A 23,409-nucleotide genomic window follows, 5' to 3' on the forward strand; every position below is an offset into this window, starting at 1 on the left:
AAAAAATGTATTCCTCAAATGAACATCTGTTTTCACTAGGAAGTGAGCCTATATGCTCAGACAATTTTTTTAAATTCTTTATTTATTTTTCTGCCCACAAAAGCAGAGAAGCCTTTATAAACACAGTGAAGATAGGCTGGAAGTGGTATAGCAGAGAACATAGGCTCTAGAATTCAGATAAAACTGAATCTGAATCCTGGTTCTTCCATTTACTGACAATGTAGCCTTAAGAAACTTACTTTCCGTCCATGCCTCAGTTTTCTCATCTGTTAACTGGAGTAGTACTCATCTCATTGGGTTCTTAAGAGGATCAAATCCACCTACTAACCCTACAATGGTGTCTGGCAAGTATTTGATAAATGCTGCTGTTGTTGTTACTAGCAAAGCCAGCTGGGGATGTTAGAGACCAACCACAGAGCAAACTCTCTATTTGATTTTATGGCTGGATGCAAGTCAAGGAAGCCGATTTCTCTAGCAGGAGCTTGGGCTGGGCTCAGGAAAGGGTTGCTACATTTCTGTATAGGAGAGAAATGCATTGTTTATGCAGAGGAACTGAGAACAAGCCACTCACACTGTGACCACCTCAAAATCAACTATGCCCCCACCCTCAGCAACCCACAGTCATTTTCCTTTAAAGATACATCTCTTTTGAGCTTGTTTTCATATCCTCTGGGCATGGCCGGAGGAACTGCTAGATATAGATTTAAATCTTATACATATATTGGATAAGCATATTGACTTTTAAAAGACATCGAAGTTAATAGCTACATCAGTCTGTTTGGGGTGATTGCTTTATAGATAGAGGGATTCAAGCCTATTAAAAAAACAGCCACTTGAGCACATCAAGTTTCTTTTTATACCTGACTCTCTTTTCATCAAGATAAACATTCTAAACTGTTATCCAAGGATGCCATGAAAATGATCATTCCTCCCTCTCTCCCTGCTCAGATACACACTCTCTCTTTCACGTGCATACACACCCCTCTTTCTCCTCATAGGCAGTAGTTCTCTACCTAGAAGACTGAATTCCACCTGAGGTCTCTAGATGGTTTTCTGTATATTCTTCTTCCTAACCTGCCCTCTCACTTCTCCAATCTTCCCTTGCAGGTGGTCACGTCAACCCAGCTCTGTCTTTAGCAATGTGTCTCTTTGGACGGATGAAATGGTTCAAATTGCCATTTTATGTGGGAGCCCAGTTCTTGGGAGCCTTTGTGGGGGCTGCAACCGTCTTTGGCATTTACTATGGTGAGTAAAGTCCCTGAGTCCTAAGGTTAGGAAGAGGTGGGAATAATTTGAAAGTCAGAATTACTTGGTAGGCACAGGTGAGAAAAAGCAAGGACGGGAAGCATTCTACAAGTGACAGCAAGTTCTAAATTTGAGAAAATGAGGCCATATTACCATTCCAGCAAATTCGTGAATCCTGTTAATGAAAATGGTCATATCTTAAATGGGGAGCAGAACTTAAAGGAAGCCTATCTTTGTGCCAAGCCAGCACTACAACATAAACATCCATACAACAAGCAATAGGCCAGTGGCTTCCCCACTGCTGTCTCTGATTTGGCTGGGAAAGGAGGTGTTTTCTGGTGACAAAGGTGTGACCAGTAAGTATTGAGAGAAGGACTCTGGGAAGATGTCTTTGAAGGAAGAGACACAGCAGAGATGTGGGCTAGGTGGGAGCCTCATTGCCCTTCTATCAAACAGCCAGGGCTTCCACTCTGCAACAGTCCTTGGGAAAAACACAGTATTGGTCATAGAAGAGCAGACTTTAGCTCTTGCTGTTCAGTAAATACCTGTGCAACTTAAATAAGTCATCTGATCTGACTAGCCTCAGTTTCCTCCTCTGGAAAATGAGGGAATTGAATCAGATGACTCTCGAGGCCTTTCAAACTAAAACACCTTGGTGTTCCCATGAAATCAACTGTTAAAGCAGCTCCTTCCTTCTAACCCAAGGTAAGCCTTAATACATTATGACTTACCCAAATTGAAGACCTTAGGAAGTAGAATTTATGAACCAGGCCTTACAGAAATGGGCCTGGTGGCTCATGCCTGTAATCCCAACACTTTGGGAGGCAGAAGTGGGAGGATCGTTTGAGCCCAGTAGTTCAAGACCAGCCTGGGCAACATAGGGATACCTCGTCTCTTCAGAAAAAAAATTAAAAATAAGCCAGGTGTGGTAACTCACATCTGTAGTCCCAGCTACTCAGGAGGCTGATAAGAGGATTGCTTCAGCCCAGATCAAGGCTGCAGTGAGCCAGGATCATGCCATTTCACTCCAGCCAGGGCAGCAGAGCAAGACCCTGTCTCCAAAGAAGAAAAAAAAAGAAAAAAAAAAAAGGAAAAGAAATAGGTTATGGAAAGGGACTTTTCCCCATAGAGTGTCTCTCTGAGAATTAGAGTCTAAAAGGGCTAAAATGGAATTCAAGAACACACAGGAAATTCAGAGCCCGCTGCTGTGGCAAGAATGGCCTGGGGTCAGTGCTAGCTGTGGCAGTGGCTGCAATACCCCTGGTTCTAAGGGCATCTTCAGTATACTGCAACACCCTCAAATTCTGGAGTGGTATTAGGGGTTACTGAGAGCCCTCTGGGAATTACAAATTATTCCTAGAGCAAGACCAAGCCCCACTTTGGCTTTCAGTTGACCTCGAAAACTCCAAGAATTCCCCCAAAAGAGAATTCATTCCCAGGACCCTATCGAAGAAGAATTTGTCCAAGTTTGCAGTGGGCCATTCAGAGAGGCCAAGGGCCTTCTTCCTTTGACCCTCCATCCTGGGGTTCACCTGGGCATCGCTAAAACTATCATTCCTCGGAAGTAGAGAGAGACAAATGACATGGCTATGCCAAGCTCAACCTGAGTGACTGGTTGTTTAGCACAAGGCTTGGCACAGGCCTCCTTCAACTCTTCCCAGGGAACACTAATGTGCCAGAGCTTTCTCTTTCATAGATGGACTTATGTCCTTTGCTGGTGGAAAACTGCTGATCGTGGGAGAAAATGCAACAGCACACATTTTTGCAACATACCCAGCTCCGTATCTATCTCTGGCGAACGCATTTGCAGATCAAGTAAGTGTAGATTCAACAAAGACTTAACTTTGGTGAAAAGATATGCTCTCATAAGGGGAATGCATCGGAGAATTAGAGACCAATCAGAAAGGAGAGATTGTATTTCCAAAGGCAGAAGTTGCTGGGCATAACCCAAGCTTTCTTGATAATCGTTTTACCTTTGCAAGGAGCTGATACAACCAGAAAAGTTTTCTCCTTCCTCTTTAATACATACACTTGTTTAACATTAGTTGAGATCCAGAAAAGAGTGAATGACTAAACATTTCAATCCCTGTAGACACAAATGGAGTTCACTTCACTATTGACTCTTTTGAACAAGTGGTCTAAGTGTGGAGGCCACAAGAGAAGATATTTCTATTTCAAATCAAAGACTGTGAAGGGTGGTAGTTGAGCCTAGGGGATCATCAATCCTCTCTGTATCACCATGTGCATAGGTTTATTTATTTAAACTCTCAAGGTGGCTAGAAGTATCTCTGCTTATTGACCTTTAAACAAGCCTCTAGCACCCAAGCATACTGTGGTGTAACCAATAGCACACCTATTTGGTCAGCTTATGGCAGGACTAACATTGTCAACTCAAAAGACTCTTCTTCCCTTACTGTGTCCCAAGAAGGTTGCTGGTTATCTTGGTCAGGGCAGTGGAAGGAAGGCTATATTTTTCAGTATCTCTAAGTTCTTCTTCTATGATCAGGACTTATACAGTGGAGCAGATCAGAATGGGCATGTGTATAAAATGGATCTTCCAGTTCATCAGCTATGCCCACCTCCATTCAATGTATGGATGAAAAACTATGCCCTCATGTCCTCAGCTTTTTTACTTTCCACTTTCATCAATAAATCAAACAGGCAACAAGTGTTCATTAAGAACTCACTATGTGCTTGGCCCTTTGTCTGGAGCTTGAAAGACTGACGAGTAAATGTGAGTTGTAAAGATCCAAGATGCAGAGTCTGAATGCTTGAATTAAAATAGCTGTTCTGCTTCCAACTTCCTGCGTGGCTTCAGCAAAGTACTGAACTTTTTGGGTCGCAAGTTATTCACTTGTAAAATGGGGATAATATGAGCCTTCATGAAGTTACTTATGAGGATAAAAAGAATAATATGAGAAAAACGCATTGTAAGCAGTATCTGCCCAGAAATTTTGAATCTAGTTGAAGAACATTGAACAAGGAAACAATGCAAAATAAGATATAATTAGACAGAGCTGGGCACGGTGGTTCACATCTTACTCCCTGCATTTTGGGAGGCCAAGGTGGACAGGTCACTTGAGCCCAGGAGTTCACTACCAGCCTGGGCAACATGGCAAAACCCTGCCTTTACCAAAAATACAAAAATTAGCCATGCGTGGTGGTGCTTGTGTGTAGTCCCAGCAACTTGGGAGGCTGAGGTGGGAGGATAGCTTGCACCCAGGAGTTGGAGGCTGCAGTGAGCTATGATCACACCACCACACCTCAGCCTGGGCAAAAAAGAAGAAAATTAGATAGGAAACTGGAGTATAGCGACCATATTATAATAGAAATCTGAAGCAGAGAGCATAGAAGAGCGAGGACAATTTTGGTTTTTTTGGTGTTTTTCTCTAAGCTTTTTTTTTTTTTTTTTTTTTAAGACTGAGCCTGTTGCCCCAGGCTGGAGTGCAGTGGCGTGATCTCAGCTCACTGCAACCTCCACCTCCCAGGTTCAAGCAATTCTCCTGCGTCAGCCTTTGGAGTAGCTAGGATTACCAGTGTGAGCCACCACTCCTGGCTAATTTTTGTATTTTTAGCGGAGACGGGGTTTCACCATGTTGGCCAGACTGGTCTCGAACTCCTGACCTCATAATCCGCCTGCCTCAGCCTCCCAAAGCTGTATCTTGATCAATGCTGACCTGCGTACCATATCCTGAGCTTCCTTCATTGTGTCCTTGTCTCAGAGTGAGTTGGCAATTTCTCTAAGGTCTGTGGTTTCTAAGCCCGTTATTGTGTATAAGTAGAAAAAGCGAATATTAGAAAACCCTGAGGCTGTAACCGTCAGCAAACCCTGAATGCTGTCTGTATTCTTAGGCTTTGGAGAGAGTTCCAAAAATTGCCAATTATCAGTCAGTCAACACCCAACAGAGCTCTTGGCCATCATGACCATATTTTGGGGTCACCTTATTTCAAGATTACTAAATTGTTTAAATACTGTTCAAGCATATTCCTTGGTTTAGTTAATAATCAATCATTTATTCACCCAATAACTATTTACTGGTCACCTACTTAGCCAAGTACAGCTCTATGCTCTTCCTTCTTCAAGGAGTTCAGAGTCTGAGGCTCAATCTAACAAGTAAACAGATACTCTTTTGCAGAGTGACAAGGACACTGATAGAAGTAAAGTCAGAATGTCATGGAAGCCCAGAGGAGGGAGCTTTTACTCTGCAAGAGAGAGTTGGAGAAGGCATTCCAGAGAAGAGTGCTCTTGGGGGAAGATGTGTCTTTTAATATTAACTAAAAATTATTTTAACATTATTATTTTGGAAAGCAGATGAAATGATAATGAACTTAAACTTTAAAATCAGTTGCCTGGTTCCCATCCTGATTCTTCTGCTTACAAGTTTGACATTGGACAAGTGTCTTAACCTTGTTCTACCCGAGTTTTCTTATCTATAAACTGAGAATAATAGCAGTATTTACCTCACAGCATTACTGTGAAGTTTTAATGAGATAAAGCATATGAAGTACCTGGCACATAATAAATGTTCAATAAATAATAGCTATCATTTAACTGTTAAAGTAAAGCAGTAGTTTGGAAAACTAATAACATAGAAACCAGCTATAATTGGCCAATTCAAATACCTATTATCATTTTTGTTTATTGTCTTAAAATTTTTCTTTTACGTATGTTTTTAAGTAGAGTCAACCCTACATATCCATGAATTCTGCATCCATGGATTCAACCAACCATGGATCAAAAATATTTTTAAATTGCATTTGTATTGAACATGTACAGACTTTTTTCTTGTCATTATTCCCTAAATAATACCGTATTCACATTATATCAGGTATTATAATAATCTAGAGATGATTTAAAGTATACAGGAGGAAGTGCATAGGTTATATGCAAATAATACACAATTTTATATTGGGGACTTGAACATCCAAGGATTTTTAGTATTTGCAGGAAGTCCTGGAACCAATCCCCCACAGACACCAAGGGACAGCTGCATAAAACACAAAACAAAACACAAACACAAACAAAAAAATACAATTTTTTTTCACTTAATGTTATAAATATCTTTAAATATTACTACATAGCTTTTATGTTTATAGTTTTCAATGGCTATACAGTAGACTAAAAAAAGAGTAAAAGCTTCCAGTTTTTCAGTACTATAAATTTTGCTAAAGTGGACATTTTAAAATGATTTTTCCACGTTTTAGATTATTTCCATTGTGTAATTCTCAAACATCCAGCAGCATCAAATTGTATAAATAAATTTATGTTTTTGAATGCATATTGCTAAATTATTGCTGAATTTCCTTTTAAAAGCATAGTACTTGTTTAGATCTATTAGAAAAGCCTGAAATAATGGGTATCCTTTTCCTAACATTTGATATTGTTTGGATTTATTTTATTACAAATGAGTTTTTACCACTGCTTTCCTAATTCTGTTTTCCTTTTTTGAATTTTCTGTTCACTTCCTTTGCACACTCATCTATTGATATCTCACATTGCTTTTCTCACCAATTTGAACAAGCCTTTCATTCATTTTTCCAGCCTGCGGCTTGCCGTTCTACTTAGCTGAGTAGTAGCTTAGCAGGATAGTGTGGTATTAAGATAACAGTCTCTGGAGCCAAACTCTCTGGATCCAAACCTGACTGCCACCTACTAAGTGGGCAGGGTAACCAATCTGTAAATGAGAATTATATTGGCTTCTCCTCTAGAATTGCTGTAGAAAGAAGAGAGACTGGCACAATTATTCACCCAGTACATGCCAGTTATTACTAGGCATATTGTAATATAAGTAAAATGGTAATATTGTACTATTGTAAGATAGTAAGAAGGGATGATTTTGAGACATGCAGGTGAGCAGAATGCAGGCTAAAGCCCTGGCTCAACTTCTCTCTCTCCAGGTGGTGGCCACCATGATACTCCTCATAATCGTCTTTGCCATTTTTGACTCCAGAAACTTGGGAGCCCCCAGAGGCCTAGAGCCCATTGCCATCGGCCTCCTGATTATTGTCATTGCTTCCTCCCTGGGACTGAACAGTGGCTGTGCCATGAACCCAGCTCGAGACCTGAGTCCCAGACTTTTCACTGCCTTGGCAGGCTGGGGGTTTGAAGTCTTCAGGTAAGTAACAGTGGTGGGGAGGAGAGAGACAGAGTCATGCTGCGCCTCACCAGTGGGGCGGGGCTTTGACATTGAGATCCAGGGAAGTTCAGATGACAGCGCCAACGTTAACTGCACACTCTGGTCATAAGCGTGGGACATTTCACTGGTATTTTGTGGCATGATGTGTGTGTGTGTGTGTGTGTGTGTGTGTGTGTGTGTGTGTGTGAAAGAGAGAGAGAGAGAGACAGAGAAAGAGAGGCGGCTCTAGGTAAATTCAATAGAGATAAAACTGTCCCACATAATAATAATCCCTCAATTGCTATATGATTTTACGTGAACATTTTAGCTGTATAACTTGTCTGCAGATTCACTTTGTGACAAAGTTGGGCTACAATTTGCATCCTCTGATGCCACTACAGGGCTCTTCCTCGTGAACCACGCAACCTATGCTGCACTTATTCCACAGATATTTGTTGGGCATTATCTGTGCTTTAGTCACTGTGCTAAGCAAGGAAATTTCAAATCAGCAAAAGCACTCACCTTGAGCGATATAATAAGTGCTCTGGCAACCCCTAAAAGTGCTGCAGGAACACAGATAACGAGTGAGTAACTGCCAGGGAAGCAGGGAAAGACATGACTGCAAATGTGAGAGCTGACTTGGTTCCGGAGATATGAGTAAGAACTTCCGGACAGGACAGACGTAAGATCGAGCCTCTGCCCCAGAAATGGCAAGACTCCACACTTTCTACTTCAGAATGTGCTGAGGAAATATGCCAACTGTTGGTACCTATCTTCTAGGACAAAATTTGCCCCTTCACTGCTTCCTGGTTTCCCTGCATGCAGTCACAGAGGCGCATCCTCATCCACCCATGGCAACTCTGGGGAAGGAGCTCACTTTGGTTCATCAGGAAACAGGGCTCTACCATGGAGAAAAGTAGGAAAAACATGTGTGAGCAAATTCTACTTTAATGTTTCCTGTGAGAACAAAGGACGTGAGTGTTCCCAAATGATGACCTAGACATAGAGTCATCAGGGTTTGGCCTGCCTTTCACCAGGGTGAAAAAGAAGTTAAAATAACTGGTACCATTGAGATCACCACCACAGATAGCACTCAGAGCGTCTAGAGTGTAAGTGCCATGAGTACCTTGACAGCCTTTTCCCCTGGTATATCCACAGTGCCTAGAACAGGGTGTAGCTCATAGAAAGGCTCAATAAGAAGGTATTGAATAAAAGAATGAATGAATTCTATGTGCCGGACACTTCCTAGGAGTTGAAGGATGCAAAGCAACTCAGTCAACATTCCCTGTCCTCAAGAAATTGACAATACAATAAATTTCCTAGAACAGCAGTTCTCAACCAGAGGTGGGCAACTGTTCCCCAGGGCATTTTTGGTTGTCGCGGCTGGACCTGAGGGAAGGGGCTGCTACTGGCATCTAATGGGTAGACGCCAGGAATGCTGTTAAGCATCCTACAATGCACACAGCACACCTCCCACAACAAAGAATTATTCAGTCCAAACTGTTAATAGGTTTGTGGTTGAGAAATTCTCTCCTAGAATGATCACAACTAGAACACGAAAATGTCCGCAACTAGGATGGATCTCTTGTATCTTTCCAATGGAGCATCAAAAACATATGTCCTAAGGATCTCCTTATTCCCAGAGCCCAGAATTCGCCCATGAGTTTCCCTTAATTCCACCTTCCAGAGTCTCAGTCTTGGAGACCATGCTCTTCTTCCACCCCCTTTGAGCCCTCCTTGGTGATTCATTCAAAAGTCAAAGAGACATGGTGGTTCCAAAACAGATGGAGATCTTGCCCAATGTCCCTTTGCTCTGTTAAGTATATGTTAGGAGAACCCATGTGAAGGAAAATGCTGGAATCACCTAATGTCCCATGTCCTTAGCTAGCATCAGGATCATTTCCCTTCCATGGAGTCATTTATTCATTCATGCAGCTACTTGATATCTTACTCAAGGCTCTCCACTAAAGATGATAAGACCTAGTTTCTGTCCTTCACTGTTGTGTTTATATTCTACTTAAGAGGTTATTCCAGAAGCTCTTACACAAGGTTGAAGCATTCAAGTGCCATTAAAGAGATTTGACTAATTAACTCCAGGAGTTTAGAGGTCTACAGCTCCAAATTTAAGAATTATGGGAGTGGAAGTGGGAGCATTTATAGTATTCGGATATGCTTAAACAGACAACAGAGGGGTTATCTCAGGCAGAGAGAACCGTTATTCAAAGACACAATGTTAAAATCACAAGTGATCTAGTCTAGCTGGAAGGGTGCAGAAAGAAAGTTGGAAAGGGCCGTTGTCAGATCATAGAGGACCTGGACTCCCAGAATGAGAATTTTGGTTTTTTTTCTGCTCCCTGTTTTGTAGGTTATAGGGAGTAGCAAAGTATTTGGGGCAGAAGTTTGGCAGGTTTAGAATGTCAATTTAGCAAAATTAATCTGGCGTCATCCTATAAGACTGATTGAAAAAGGAGAGAGTGGGGAAGTAGAAACCCATTAGGAAAGAGCAGGGTTGGCTGGTAATCCTCAACCAAAAATTTCTCCCCAAAACCTTTGAGGGACAACAGGCTTCCAAAGTGTTCTTAGAGTGTCTCATTTCCTCAGAGTTCTATATTCAAGGGAAATCCCTCAGTAGATATCCTAGCTTGGACCTACACCTAAGGTCTTAGAAAAAAAACAAGGCTTCCTTGTTCCCAGGTCCCCATGTACTCCTGAACGGCAAGCAGTGGAATGATGGCAGGGACAGCGAGATGCCAGAGGGTCTGATGAGGGCAAGAGTCAACAGACCCTGGCCAAAGACTCTTGGTTTTTCCTTTAAATGTTAAGATGTTTCCCATCAAATTTCTCTCCACTTATTCACATTAAGATGTTAATGACTTAATCAGTGAAAGCTCTCAGGAGTATTATTAAATTTTTCAAATAGTTGACCCAAAGTATTGAATCCCTAAAGATGGTCCTTTAGACAGTTAACATACACATGTTCCTGGCATCTCCCGAATCATAGTGTGCAAATGATCACTATTTGAGTGCATATAGGACTAGGCTAGGCAGGTAACCACATCTGAGCGCCTCCATTTGTGACTTGTGAACCTGATACAACAACTCCAATCTGATAAAAGAAAAAGCATCCAGCCAGTGAAGAGGACATGTACCCTGGCTGATATCTTGGACCTTCATCTGCTAAATGACAGGAAGAAATTTGCCATAAAAGGAAATGATGGACCCAACAGGTAGCTTATACTCCCTTCATGTTTTGACCTCTAGAGAAGACTTCAAGTCTTTACAGCCAAACGGGAGAAGCAGCCACCCTCCATGTGCCTCCCCTAGAAAAATCCATCTGGATTTGGGGCCTGGGGAAGGGCACTGTGAGAGCGGCCGAGCACAGCATCCTCGCTGCCGTGTGGTAAGAGTGACATCTGGTGGCTGCCATGCTCAGGCTCAGTGCTCTTCCATCAACCCTGCATGGGCAATGGAGGACTTCGGAGACCACTTAGGTGCCCCAGGTGGAAGGGACCATGCAGATGAAGGAAATGGAGCTCACAATGGGGAACGGGGGTTTGATTGCTCAAAGACCTTCTAGATAATCTTGAGATTAGACTTAGTCTCCTGGATTCTAGGACAGGGTTCTCGTTTCCTGCTTATTTCCTTTATCGTTCTTTCTAATCAAAGTTTGAGATATACAAAAGGCCACATGGAACATATGTGTAGTTATTCAGCATAATGATGAAAAGAACAGCTATGGGTCCTTCTAGAATCCAACTAGAACACTGAAATTCTCACATGCCTCTGGGTACTCCTCTTGTCTCCCATCCCCTCTGCATTTATCCTGAAGTTTTGTGTTTACCATTCCCCCGCTTTTTAAAAATACTTTTATCTTAAATGTATATATCCTTAAACAATATACTGTATACTTTTGTTTGCTTTCCTGATCCTTTCTAAGAAATTATTTACTTGGATTTTCTCTCTCCAAAGAAGATGGTGACAACTCACAAAGATACCTGCTTTTCCCCAGAACTATAGCTTTGCTGTAATGTACTAACATTGAGGATTTCTGGAAGAGAGAGAGCCATGGCATGACAGCCTTATCAGAGGGTAGCCTCAAGCTAAGACCTTAAAAAATAAGTACTGATTTAAATTATATTTAGAAGGCAATTCACACGTCCACCTTAGATTTTTTAAAAATTCATTCATTCATTGAAAAACATTTCCTGATTGATTAGTTTGATTGTCCTCATACATTAATGATGCCCAGGAATCTCTCCACATTCTGCTTGTAATCCACAGGAATCATTATTTCAGGATGAGGGAAAGGCAATTCTGAATAATTGACCTGAACTTTCTTAGGGGCCCTCAATCTTAACGATGGGCTCAGGCACTATATTTTATAAAAAGAAAATAAATAAGACATAATATCTCACAAATATTAGTAGGGCAATGAAATAGATCATATGAAATCAGGTGTAGTGGAAAGTCAAGGATGGCAGTTGCCACGCTGCACTGAGCCCCCCTTATACTTAGCTCTTGCTGAGTTAAGAGGGAACCATGAGTGTGAGAAAGACTAACAAGTGAGTGAAAAACTAGACAGTAATACCAGGAGGAAGGCCAAGAAATGTATCACTAATTTCTTGTTTGATTTCAGAGCTGGAAACAACTTCTGGTGGATTCCTGTAGTGGGCCCTTTGGTTGGTGCTGTCATTGGAGGCCTCATCTATGTTCTTGTCATTGAAATCCACCATCCAGAGCCTGACTCAGTCTTTAAGGCAGAACAATCTGAGGACAAACCAGAGAAATATGAACTCAGTGTCATCATGTAGTGGCATGCTCAGCTCTGGATTTGCAATCAGTTTGGGATTCTCTTCAGAAAGATGGCATCTAAGTGTCTGTGTTCTTGTAAGCCTGAGGTGGAATCCACCCAGTTTTGTCTGCTAGCCATATGGGACATCTAATTGGAAAAGCATCTGAGTAAAAGTTTGGAAACAATGACCACTTCTCTACCATTGTCCCCCACCCCCACCCCCCAGAATAACGCTGACTGTCCCCTGAAACAGCCTTCTCTCCTGCCCTGTTTATTTCATCCTCGATGGGAATTCTTGCTAGGTAAGCACTAATAACTTGGCATCTTGACAATAGTCTCATTTGGGTGGTTTCAGCTGCACTATCTGTATGAAATGGTGTCACCAAAACCCTTTTCTTCAGTATTGACAAAGATTACATTCTGAGTACCAACCAAACCCTAAATTGAAAGACAAAACCACGGTTTCAGTCAACATATTCATGAATTAGGGAGCTAATAGGTTAAGCTTCCAGTTCCCGTTGTGCTACTTGGATTTGTATAAATACTGATATTCTCCAAACCTAGTGGTGTAGGGAGCAAGAGAATGCAGCTGGAAGGCACAAGGGGAGGACATTGTGGCATTCAGAAACTGCAGGAGACAAGATGAATTTGAGAAGCCAAATGGAATTTTTAATGGAAACCATTTATCAGATTAATCTCTTGCTCTCCTGCATTTTAGAGGACACCAATTAATTTCCTGGTCTTTAGTATATAATAACCTAAAATACAATTGTAACCTCAGTCACGAAAAATACATCACTCTGTCTTTTTAGCTCAAATGTATTTTCCTAATTGCCCACTTGAGAACAGACATTTGACAAGTTATATCAACGACTGTGCTTGTCCATTATTTTACACATGACCTAGAAGCCAAAACTGAAAGCCACTGGATCCTGGTCTAGCTGAATCTTCAGAGTGGGAGGTCTCCAAAAAGATATTACCTTATTGGGCTTAACAATTCACAGGCACTTTCACACACATTATCTAATTTAATCCTCATAATGACTATCTGAGGCAAATGCCACATTGCCCATTTTTCAGATAAAGAAACAAAATCTTAGGGAAGATAAGTTGAGTTGCCCAAGAGCACACTGAAAGTTGAACGTTGTCTAATGCATTCCTCTACCTTTCAGAAGATCAGTAGCTGGCTGAGAATCTTTGCCAAATCTTCCTTGCTAGCCAGAAGTGGAATTGGCAGCTTCTAGAATATGTACACCTCTGGACAAAATGTTCCTCAATCTTAAGATACAAAGACCCTCATTGTCTGGGTCTATTCCCACACTTACTGAGTACAGATAAAGGAAAGTGGTAGCAATTTAATCATAACTTTCATTTGCTGAAAAACATTATGAGAAGGCCTCCCTTCCTAAGCCACCTCTGGTCTTGCTAAGTCTTGATCTTGCTTCCTGCCAGCACCAAACATTAGATTCAGGGGATTTCCTCTGGCTCAGTCTTTTCCCCTTGAAGTTCTCTAATAGATGTTACTTTTGACAAAAGATCGCCTATGAGTTACAAGCACCAGGGGATGCTCTACATCAAGGGATGCGCCTTCAGTCAAACTGTCAAAAAGCCCAGAATTCCCAAAGGCATTCAGTTTCCCAACTGCTTTGTGCTGATAACAGAACAGCAGAAATTAAATGTGAAATGTTTCTGATGACTTATATTCTATAATCTATGGATGTATGGGATTTTTTTTCTTGCTTTGAAGCTACCTGGATATTTCCTATTTGAAATAAAATTGTTCGGTCATTGTTGGTTGGTTGGTTGGTTTTTATAAGTATTAAAATTACTAAGTACGTCTAGTTCAGACGTTGTCTATTGTGTCTACAAATTTGAATTTCCTGGGGGAACTTTTGAAAAAATACTAGTGCCCAGTTGGTCCTTTGTTAACATCTCAGGTGATTCTAAAATGCAGCAAGGGTTGAGAACATTGAATTGGGTAAATTACACGGGTCTAAAGTTTCTTTGACCATGTCCAGTAGCAGCCAGGTAATTCCTGGCAGGATTCCAGAGTCTTGAGATCCTCATGGATTAGAGCAATGGTTTTCCTCCCTCCCTACTTCTAAAGGGAACATGTGGCAATATTTGGAGACTTTTATGGTTATCACAACTGGGAAGGGGATGCTAATGGCCTCTAGTGGCTAGAGGCCAGGGATGCTGCCAAACATCCTACAATGCAAAGGCAACCCTCAGAACAGGTAATTATTTGGCCCAAAATGTCAATAATGCTGAGGTTCGGAGATCTTGGTGTCAAGAAAAGGTAGGGAGGGGAGTAAGAGAAGACACTGAAATCCTGCACCTTGATTCAAGTTCAGCCAGAAGCAAAGGTGCCAGACAAACCAGGAACAAACCCTGGGGGTGGACTATAATTCTTAAAGCAAGAGGCAACTCAAAATTCGAGTTTTGAGGACGAACTGTGGAATCTATGATCTACACAGGTGCTCATTAAACACAATTTGATGATTGATGACTAGGATTTATAAACAGGAAATGTACCATTATGGAAATCAACCCCAGGAAGATTTTTTTCAATGGAAAAAAGTGCTTTTGTTCCAGGCGCTCACACTCAAATTCTCTCCCCACCCCTACCCCCATTTACAAATAAGTGGATTTACCTTTGTGGAGTTATTTTCCAAGAGAATGTTTATATGGTTGAATTATCTGTATCCGAAGTCAACTAGATAGAGCCAACTCATCCATTTTTTAAATAGTTGCTTTAAGAGTTAGAATTGTAACATTCCTCCTTCCCTCCCCCTCATGAATCGAAAAACTTGATAGAAGCATTTATCTTAATGCCAAAAATATAATTTCTCTGATTCTTTAACCAGCTGATATCTCAGAGCATGTCAGAGGTTGCAGGGCTTTTCTAACCAGTAACAACCAGTCAATATTCAGCTGTTAAACAGGATACTCCACGTAAAAATGTCATACGCAAAACGTTATCCTTATGATTATTATTTCCTTTAAATTGCTTACACACACACAAACACACACACACACACGTCTTACTGTAAGGTATATTGATGTTCAATAATATCGTCATGGGAAAAAAATACATCTTCCAGTTAGAGAGAATGGTTTATAAGTTTTATTTAGCCACAGAACCTGTCGTTCAAATAAAACCTTATATGACACCCACAAGTGAACCGGAATTGCTATAAATAAAAAAAGGCAGGGGGATCAGGAGCTTCATTCTGCTTGTGATATCATCTTAAAAACACACCCCCAATGCAGCCCCTAAGGGGTCTCTGAAGAGAAATTGTGTGTGTGTGTGTGTGTGTGTGTGTGTGTGTGTGTGTGTGTCAGGGCTGGGGGTGGGGTTTCAGAACACAGTGTCACAGTTTGAAAATCATTGATAAAGACTTGGGATAAGTTGTTGGTGCATACTTTTATGAAAGTTTCAAGGATATAACCTACAAAAGACCACATTAACTTAATCTCAGGTCACTTTCCAAAGACTTTTTAATACATGAATTAGACAGGGTGAACAGAATTACTCAATCCAGCAAACATCACCCACAAACAGAAGTGGTACATCAGTTCTCAAACTGGGAGTTTAAGTTCTCTGTGACAACATGTTTACTAATCACAGCCCATACACAGAAGCAATGGTACTCCTGGTCACACTTACTGTGTTGACTGTCTACGTCTGTATAAAGATAGATAGATAGATGATAGACAGACAGATAGGTAAGCAACCAACCATGCTCCAATCTCTTTCTTATTGCTGGAAATGGAGTAGCTCTTATTCAAGAGATGCTGTCTCTGGATTAGTGAAAAGCCGGCACCAGGCAAACTGAACATGAATCCACAGAACTCTGTGTGGATGGAGATGCTGCCCAAGCCAGTTGGACTCTGTCTCCCTCCAGGGCTACCTTATGTTTCTAGTAGCTTTCGACACTTTTGCCTTTGTGGACCTCTCCCCACCCCTGAAAGTATCAATTAAAATAAATCGTTTTGTAATTGTTCTGGTGACAAGCTCGATTATATTCCTTTTTTCTGGATGTGATTTCAGGAGATATTTAAGCCTTTCCATGGTCTCTTAGTAGCATGGGTTCCAGGCATAGCGCCCAGTGAGGAAGTCCTACTATCTGCCACTGCCTCCCTAGTCTAGCGCGCCCCCCTGTGTTCCAGAGCCCCTCACACGCAGCCCCTTCCTCCACGGGGCCCTCAACTCCCTCACTGTGGGGTCTTAGGAAACACTGCGGGAGCCTTGGGAGTCCTGAAGGTTGTGAGGGACGCTCCAGAGGCCAGACCACTGTTCATGGGAATCGGCCACGTCGTGGCCCTCCGCCCTCCACCTCAGGCTCCCAGCAGGAGAGAGGCTTCCTGACTTCTTTCCTGCAGAGGAAGCAGGGCGGTCCAGGACCCGAGTACCCCCGATGCAAAGGTCCTGCGTAACGTGTTATTAAAGAACAATTCTTGTGCTTTAATTCTTAGTGTCTCACAGTTCACAAAGCATGTTCATATCCAGGACCTCTAAGACTCTCAGAACAGCTCAGCAAGTAGATTATTATCTCCACTTAGAGATGGGGAAACTGAGAGTCGAGGCCTTAAACAATTTGTACCAAGTTCCGGAGTGAAGAGTGAAAGAGGTGGGATGCGAACCGCGTGTCTGAGTGGGGTGACCAACCATCCCAGGTTGCTTGGAACTCAAGCGTTTCCTGGGATGCGGGATTCAGTGCCAATACCGGGACCAGTCGGTCACCCTCCGTCCTGAGCCAAGACTCCTGCACTTCCCACCACCGAGCCTCCTTGCAGACAAATGGTCTCCTTTGGGCTCATTGTCTTGCAGCAGATAAAATGTTCTTTGATTAATTTAACAGAAACAGAGAATGTCTTCATTTTTAATTTCAATTATAAATGTGAATAAATATTTTAAGAGTGGCACAGTGGTTTAGAGAATAGGCTATTAATGAAAATTCTGTCAGTTCTACCTTCCATATATATTCCAAATCTGACCTCTTCTCACACACAGCCCTAGTCTAAGCCACGGCCTCTGTCTCTTAGGTCTTAGAAAAGCCTCCTAATAGGTATCCCTACCTTTCTGCTTAAACTCCTGCTGCCTGTAATCAACACAGCAGCCTGCATGATCTTTAGATAAAAGCCCAACTGTACTTAGAAGTGTCACATGCTCTGACCTTCCTGGCCTGGTCTTTACGCCCTCCCCTTTGTCTGTCGCCTCAGCTGCAGCGATACAGGCTTCCATCCTGATCCTTGAACCCACCAAGCAAGCCCCAGCCACAGGGCCTTTGCACCTGATGTCTTTCTTACTTGAAATTCCCTACCCCACCTCCTTCGGGTGCCTATTCGATGTTACTGTTAGTAAGGCCTTTCTGATCACCCATCACTCTCTACCCACTTTCCTGATTTATTTTTCTCCCCATCACTTACCACCCTCCCTAAAATACACACATTTTGTATTAAACTTGTTGGATTTTGTCTGTTTCCTCCTGTTGGAATAGAAGGTCCATGCTGGCAAGACGTTTTGCTCTTTAATTCTCCACCTCTGCCCCAGGGCCTAGAACATGGTAGTTGCTCTATGAAAATTAGTTGAATTAATGCAGTACAGAGTCATCCTCTCTGGATTCAAATCCTAGTTCCTCTACTTGCTAGTACAGTAGCCAAGTTAGTTAGCCTCAATTTTCTCATGGATGAAGTAGAAATAATAACAGTGAGATAATCAAGGTAAAGTTCTTAGAAAAGTCCCAACCTTATAGTATATATTATATAAACATGAACTGTTGCTGCCACAGCATCTGCTGTTGTTATTATTACTGATGTCATTATAATATGTGGGAGTTTGAAAACATGGAATAATGTCATTAAAATTTGGTTACAAGCTCTTCCCTTGCTTTTTATAATTCAATCCTTCTCAGTTGCACATTTCTTTCAGGAACTATCTTTCAAGTACCTAAGGTTTCAGTTTTATTTTTCAATCTTTAAAACAAGTCAGTAGGATTATCTTATTTTATTATGAAAGATTTAAAAAATACACAATAGAGAGAAAATGGTATAATGATACCCCATGTACCCTTCACTCAGCTTCAACAGTTGCCAAAATATAGCCGATAATGTTTTACTTATTCACCCTCTCTGCTTTTCACTTCTCCCCCTGGGATTTTTTTGAAGCAAATCCTAGACATGATATCATTTTACCCATGAATATTTAAGATGTATTTCTAAAAGATAAGAATTCTTTTTAAAAACAAAACCACAATACCATTATCACACATAAACTAAGTATCAATAATTTCTCAATTTCTTAATGTCATCAAATACGCAGTCATTGTGGACATTTCCAGTGAGACTGCCCTTTGTTGTTGCTGCTGTTTGGTGGAGAGTATCTCGTTATGTTGCCCAGTCTGGATTCAAAATCCTGGGTTCAAGGAGTCTCCGGAGTAGCTGGTACTAAGGTACACACCACCACACCTAGCTGAGACTGCCTTTTAACTCTGGCATGTAACAATGTAGGTTCTGTAAAGGTTGAAAACCAGTGAGTCACTCTGACGTCTAATGGCTCAGGCAAAATCAGGGTTTTGCAGCAACAGTTTGGGACTCAAGGGTTTTCTGGGATGCAGCATTCCATGCCAATACCAGGACCAGTTGGTCACCCTCCATCCTGAGCCAAGATTCCTGCACTTCCCACCACCAACCCTCCTTGCAGACGGATGCTCTCCTTTGGGCTCATTGTCTTGCACCCTCAGATTGGTACCTTCCTGTCCAATTCTATAAGATTTTTGCAAAACATTTTCATTTTGATGCAAAAAGGAAAATGCATTTGTCTGCTACTACTAAAAAGTAGCCATCTACCAGGAGTAAAGTTATGTTTAAGCAAGGAGGAAGTCCTGCATTTATTTGAAATTATGGAAAATATAATTAACAATTATTGTTACACTAAGAAATCCACACTATACAAAATGCTTATACTTCAAATGGTAAAATATATTGTGAAAAGAGCTCCAAATATTTAACATCTGTGCAGCCCTGTGAGTGACATTGTGAGTGATTAAGGCAAGCGAACACCTAGAAAATCCTACTATAACCTATGGTAGTAGTACTTATTTGATATTTATATATTTATTCTTACCCAAAGACTTCAGTCCTTTGGAAATGGAAACGCATACAACAGTGGCACAATACTTCTATGTTCCAACATTTTCATGAAGGAAATCACCTTTATCTAGATAGGATTTTGATGGCCCTTGGCTGGCTGATCTGTGGTGATATTCTGATAATAAGATTTTGATCTAATGGAGGATATAGTTCTAGTCAAAAATCACCTATAGATAATGAAGAAGCGAGGACCATGCATTGCCCATCCCAGAGCCTGTTCTCAGCCTAGAACCATAAAAAGACCAAATAAAAAAACCAGCAGAGAATTGATGTTTCGTTGCTGATGTGATTATCTTTGGAATAAGACCATGGGGGCATTCAACTGCTAACACATTGGAGACTGTGTAGCTAGTGTTCAAAATGTCAGGCTCTAGAGACTGTCAGATTGGATTCCAGTCCACCATTGAATAGCTGTGTGACCCTAAACCTCAGCTTCCTCATGCATTAAACGGGAATGATACTAGTACTTGTGTCCTATAAGTTATTGAAAATATTAAGAAAATGCCTGTGAAACATGTAGCACAATGCCTGGAATTTACTTCCCTCTTAATACTTCTTAGCTAATTCTGCTATTATTATTTCACATTTACAAATTCAGCTGTATATTTGTGTAAGAATGTGAAGCCCAAGAAAATTTTCCAGGAATATGAATTTGCTAACACCTAAATAATCTAATTCATATGGCTGGCTTAGCTTTGACAGTTTTCTTAATATACTCAGGTGCAAAGAACCTACATAAGGCTGTGCTTAGCTTATGAATTACAGAGTTTAGTTTTGATAAATTAATTAAACAAATTATTTAGTTGCCTAATGGAGCTGCCAAATTAATCTGAAAAATCTATCAAAAATAAATGATGATTTACAGAGTTAATGAAAGTCCCAATAAAAATCAGCAGGCTCATTTTTGGAGAAATTAACAAGCTGACTCTAAAATTTGTATGGAAATACAAACTAGAAAAAAAAACAAACTAGGAAAAGAGGGAAAACATAGGAAAAGTTAGGCTATTTAATTTCAAGACTTTCTATAAAGCCATGCTAATCAGGACAGTATACTATTAGTATAGGAAGGAGTAAATAGATTAATGAAACATAATAGAGCATCCATAATTTGACCCATGCTTATACAGTAAATTGATTTTGAATAAAAGTAGCTAATGCAGTCCTGTGGAGAAAGGAAAGTGTTTTCAACAAATGGTACTGAACAACTAGAAAAAAAGGTAAATCTTGACTTCTACTTCACAAAAACATAACAGAAAATTTAACTGAATAGGGATCTAGACTTAAAAATAAAACTTAAAACTATAAAGCTTCTTGAGAGAAATATGGGAGAATATTTGCAACCTTGGGATGGGCAAAGGTTTCTTGTACAAGAATACAAAACTATAAAAAATAGATCAAATGTATGTCAATAAAACTTAAAACTTCTACCCATTAAAAGAGATCATTAAGGAAATGAACGGGCAAGTCACAGACTGGAAAAAAATGTCTGTAATAGCTGTATCTAACAAAGGTAATGCACTCAAAATATATGAACTCACCCAACTCAATAAAAAAGACAAACCAATTTTTAAAATAGACTATGTATGTAAACAAACAGGCACTTCATTAAAGAATACATATGAATGACCAATAAGCACATTAAGGAAGTTCAAATTAAAATCACAATGATACACCATGTTGCAGGCATTAGAATAGTTATCTTTAAAATATACTGGAGACACCAAACAGCAGAATGTGAAGCCCTCATATACTGCTAGTAAAAGTGTAAAATGGTACAACTATTTCATAAAAATATTTATTATAAAGGTAAACTTACACCTACTCCACGATCTTCAATTCTACTCCCAAGTACTTAACCATAAAAAGACAAAATTTAAAAAACCAACAACGAAAACTGTTACGCAAGAATGTTTATAGCATCTGCATTCATAATAGTTCCAATCTGGAAAATGGAAACTGCTTTTGAAATTTCCAGATTTCGAATATTTGGAATCCAAATGTGCAGCAACATGAAAATGAATAAACAATTTGTGGTATATTCTTACAATAAAAATATTTCTCGAAATTAAAAAGAAAATGTGGAGGTTCTAAGATGGCCAAATAGGAATAGCTCCAGTCTACAGCTCCCAGCGTGAGTAACGCAGAAGACGGGTGATTTCTGCATTTCCAACTGAGGTACCGGGTTGACCTCACTGGGGCTTGCTGGACAGTGGGTGCAGGACAGTGGTTGCAGCCCATTTACCATGAGCTGAAGCAGGGCGAGGCATGGCCTCACCCAGGAAGTGCAAGGGGTCGGGGAATTCCCATCCCTAGCCAAGGGAAGCTGTGACACACAGCACCTGGAAAATCGGGTCACTCCCACCCTAATACTGCACTTTTCCAACAGTCTTAGCGAATGGCACACCAGGAAATTATATCCCACACCTGGCTCAGAGGATCCCACACCCACGGAGCTTTGCTCACTTCTAGCACAGCAGTCTAAGATCGAACTGCAAGGCTGCAGGGAGGCTGGGGGAGGGGCATCCGCCATTGCTGAGGCTTGAGTAGGTAAACAAAGCAGCCCCGAAGCTCGAACTGGAAGCTCGAACTGGAAGCTCGAACTGGGTGGAGCGCACCGCAGCTCAAGGATGCCTGCCTGCCTCTGTAGACTCCACCTCTGGGGGCAGGGCATACCTGAACAAAAGGCAGCATAAACTTCTGTAGACTTAAACTTCCCTGTCTGACAGCTTTGAAGAGAGTAGTGGTTCTGCCAGCACAGAGTTCGAGATCTGAGAATGGACAGACTGCCTCCTCAAGTGGGTCAGAGGACCTCCCAGCAGGGAGCGACTGACACCTCACACGGCCAGGTGCCCCCTCTGAGACGAAGCTTCCAGAAGAAGGATCAGGCAGCAACATTTGCCGTTATGCAATATTTGCAGTTCTGCAGCCTCTGCTGGTGATACCCAGGCAAACAGGGTCTGGAGTGGACCTCCAGCAAACTCCAACAGACCTGCAGCTGAGGGTCCTGACTGTTAGAAGGAAAACTAACAAATAGAAAGGACATCCACAACAAAACCCCATCTGTATGTCACCATCATCAAAGACCGAAGGTAGACAAAACCACAAAGATGGGGAAAAACAAGAGCACAAAAGCTGAAAATTCTAAAAAGAAGAGTGCCTCTTCTCCTCCAAAGGAATGCAGCTCCTCGCCAGCAACAGACCAAAGCTGGATGGAGAATGACTTTGACGAGTTGAGGGAAGAAGGCTTCAGAAGATCGGTAATAACAAACTTCTGGGAGCTAAAGGAGAATGTTCGAACCAATTGCAAAGAAGCTAAAAACCTTGAAATAAGATTGGACAAATGGCTAACTAGAATAAACAGTGTAGAGAAGAACTTAAATGACCTGACTGAGCTGAAAACCATGGCACAAGAACTACGTGATGCATGCACAAGCTTCAGTAGCCGATTCGATCAACTGGAAGAAAGGGTATCAGTGACTGAAGATCAAATGAATGAAATGAAGCAAGAAGAGAAGTTTAGAGAAAAAAGAGTAAAAAGAAATGAACGAAGCTTCCAAGAAATATGGGACTACGTGAAAAGACCAAATCTACGTCTGATTGGTGTACCTCAAAGTGACAGGGAGAATGGAATCAAGTTGGAAAACACTCTTCAGGATATTATCCAGGAGAACTCCCCCAACCTAGCAAGGCAAGCTAACATTCAAATTCAGGAAATACAGAGAATGCCACAAAGATACTCCTCGAGAAGAGCAACCCCAAGACACATAATTGTCAGATTCACCAAAGTTGAAATGAAGGAAAAAATGTTAAGGGCAGCCAGAGAGAAAGGTCATGTTACCCACAAAGGGAAGCCCATCAGACTAACAGCTGATCTCTCGGCAGAAACTCTATGAGCCAAAAGAGAGTGGGGGCCGATATTCAACATTCTGAAAGAAAAGAGTTTTCAATCCAGAATTTCATATCCAGCCAAACCAAGCTTCATAAGTGAAGGAGAAATAAAATCCTTTACAGACAAGCAAATGCTGAGACATTTTGTCACCACCAGGCCTGCCCTACAAGAGCTCCTGAAGGAAGCTCTAAACATGGAAAGGAACAACCAGT

At 41.2% G+C, this 23,409-nt stretch overlaps 1 protein-coding gene across 2 annotated transcripts in view; it reads left to right on the top strand.

Annotated features, from left to right (window-relative positions):
• The window catches only part of AQP9 (aquaporin 9), a 47,810-nt gene extending 33,816 nt beyond the window's left edge, over positions 1 to 13,994 (top strand). The window contains exons 3-6 of one of the 2 annotated variants that reach the window (XM_004056262.4): positions 1,108 to 1,245; positions 2,942 to 3,060; positions 7,144 to 7,361; positions 11,998 to 13,994. In XM_004056262.4, coding sequence (XP_004056310.1) covers positions 1,108 to 1,245; positions 2,942 to 3,060; positions 7,144 to 7,361; positions 11,998 to 12,172 — 650 coding nt within the window. In that variant the 3' untranslated portion in view covers positions 12,173 to 13,994. The remainder of the gene's footprint in view (positions 1 to 1,107; positions 1,246 to 2,941; positions 3,061 to 7,143; positions 7,362 to 11,997) is intronic. The other variant, XM_019011047.4, reaches the window with a different exon arrangement.
• Positions 13,995 to 23,409: the final 9,415 nt, after the last annotated feature.

This window comes from Gorilla gorilla, chromosome 16 (genome assembly GCF_029281585.2).
Source record: "Gorilla gorilla gorilla isolate KB3781 chromosome 16, NHGRI_mGorGor1-v2.1_pri, whole genome shotgun sequence".
In the NCBI taxonomy this organism is placed as follows: domain Eukaryota; kingdom Metazoa; phylum Chordata; class Mammalia; order Primates; family Hominidae; genus Gorilla; species Gorilla gorilla.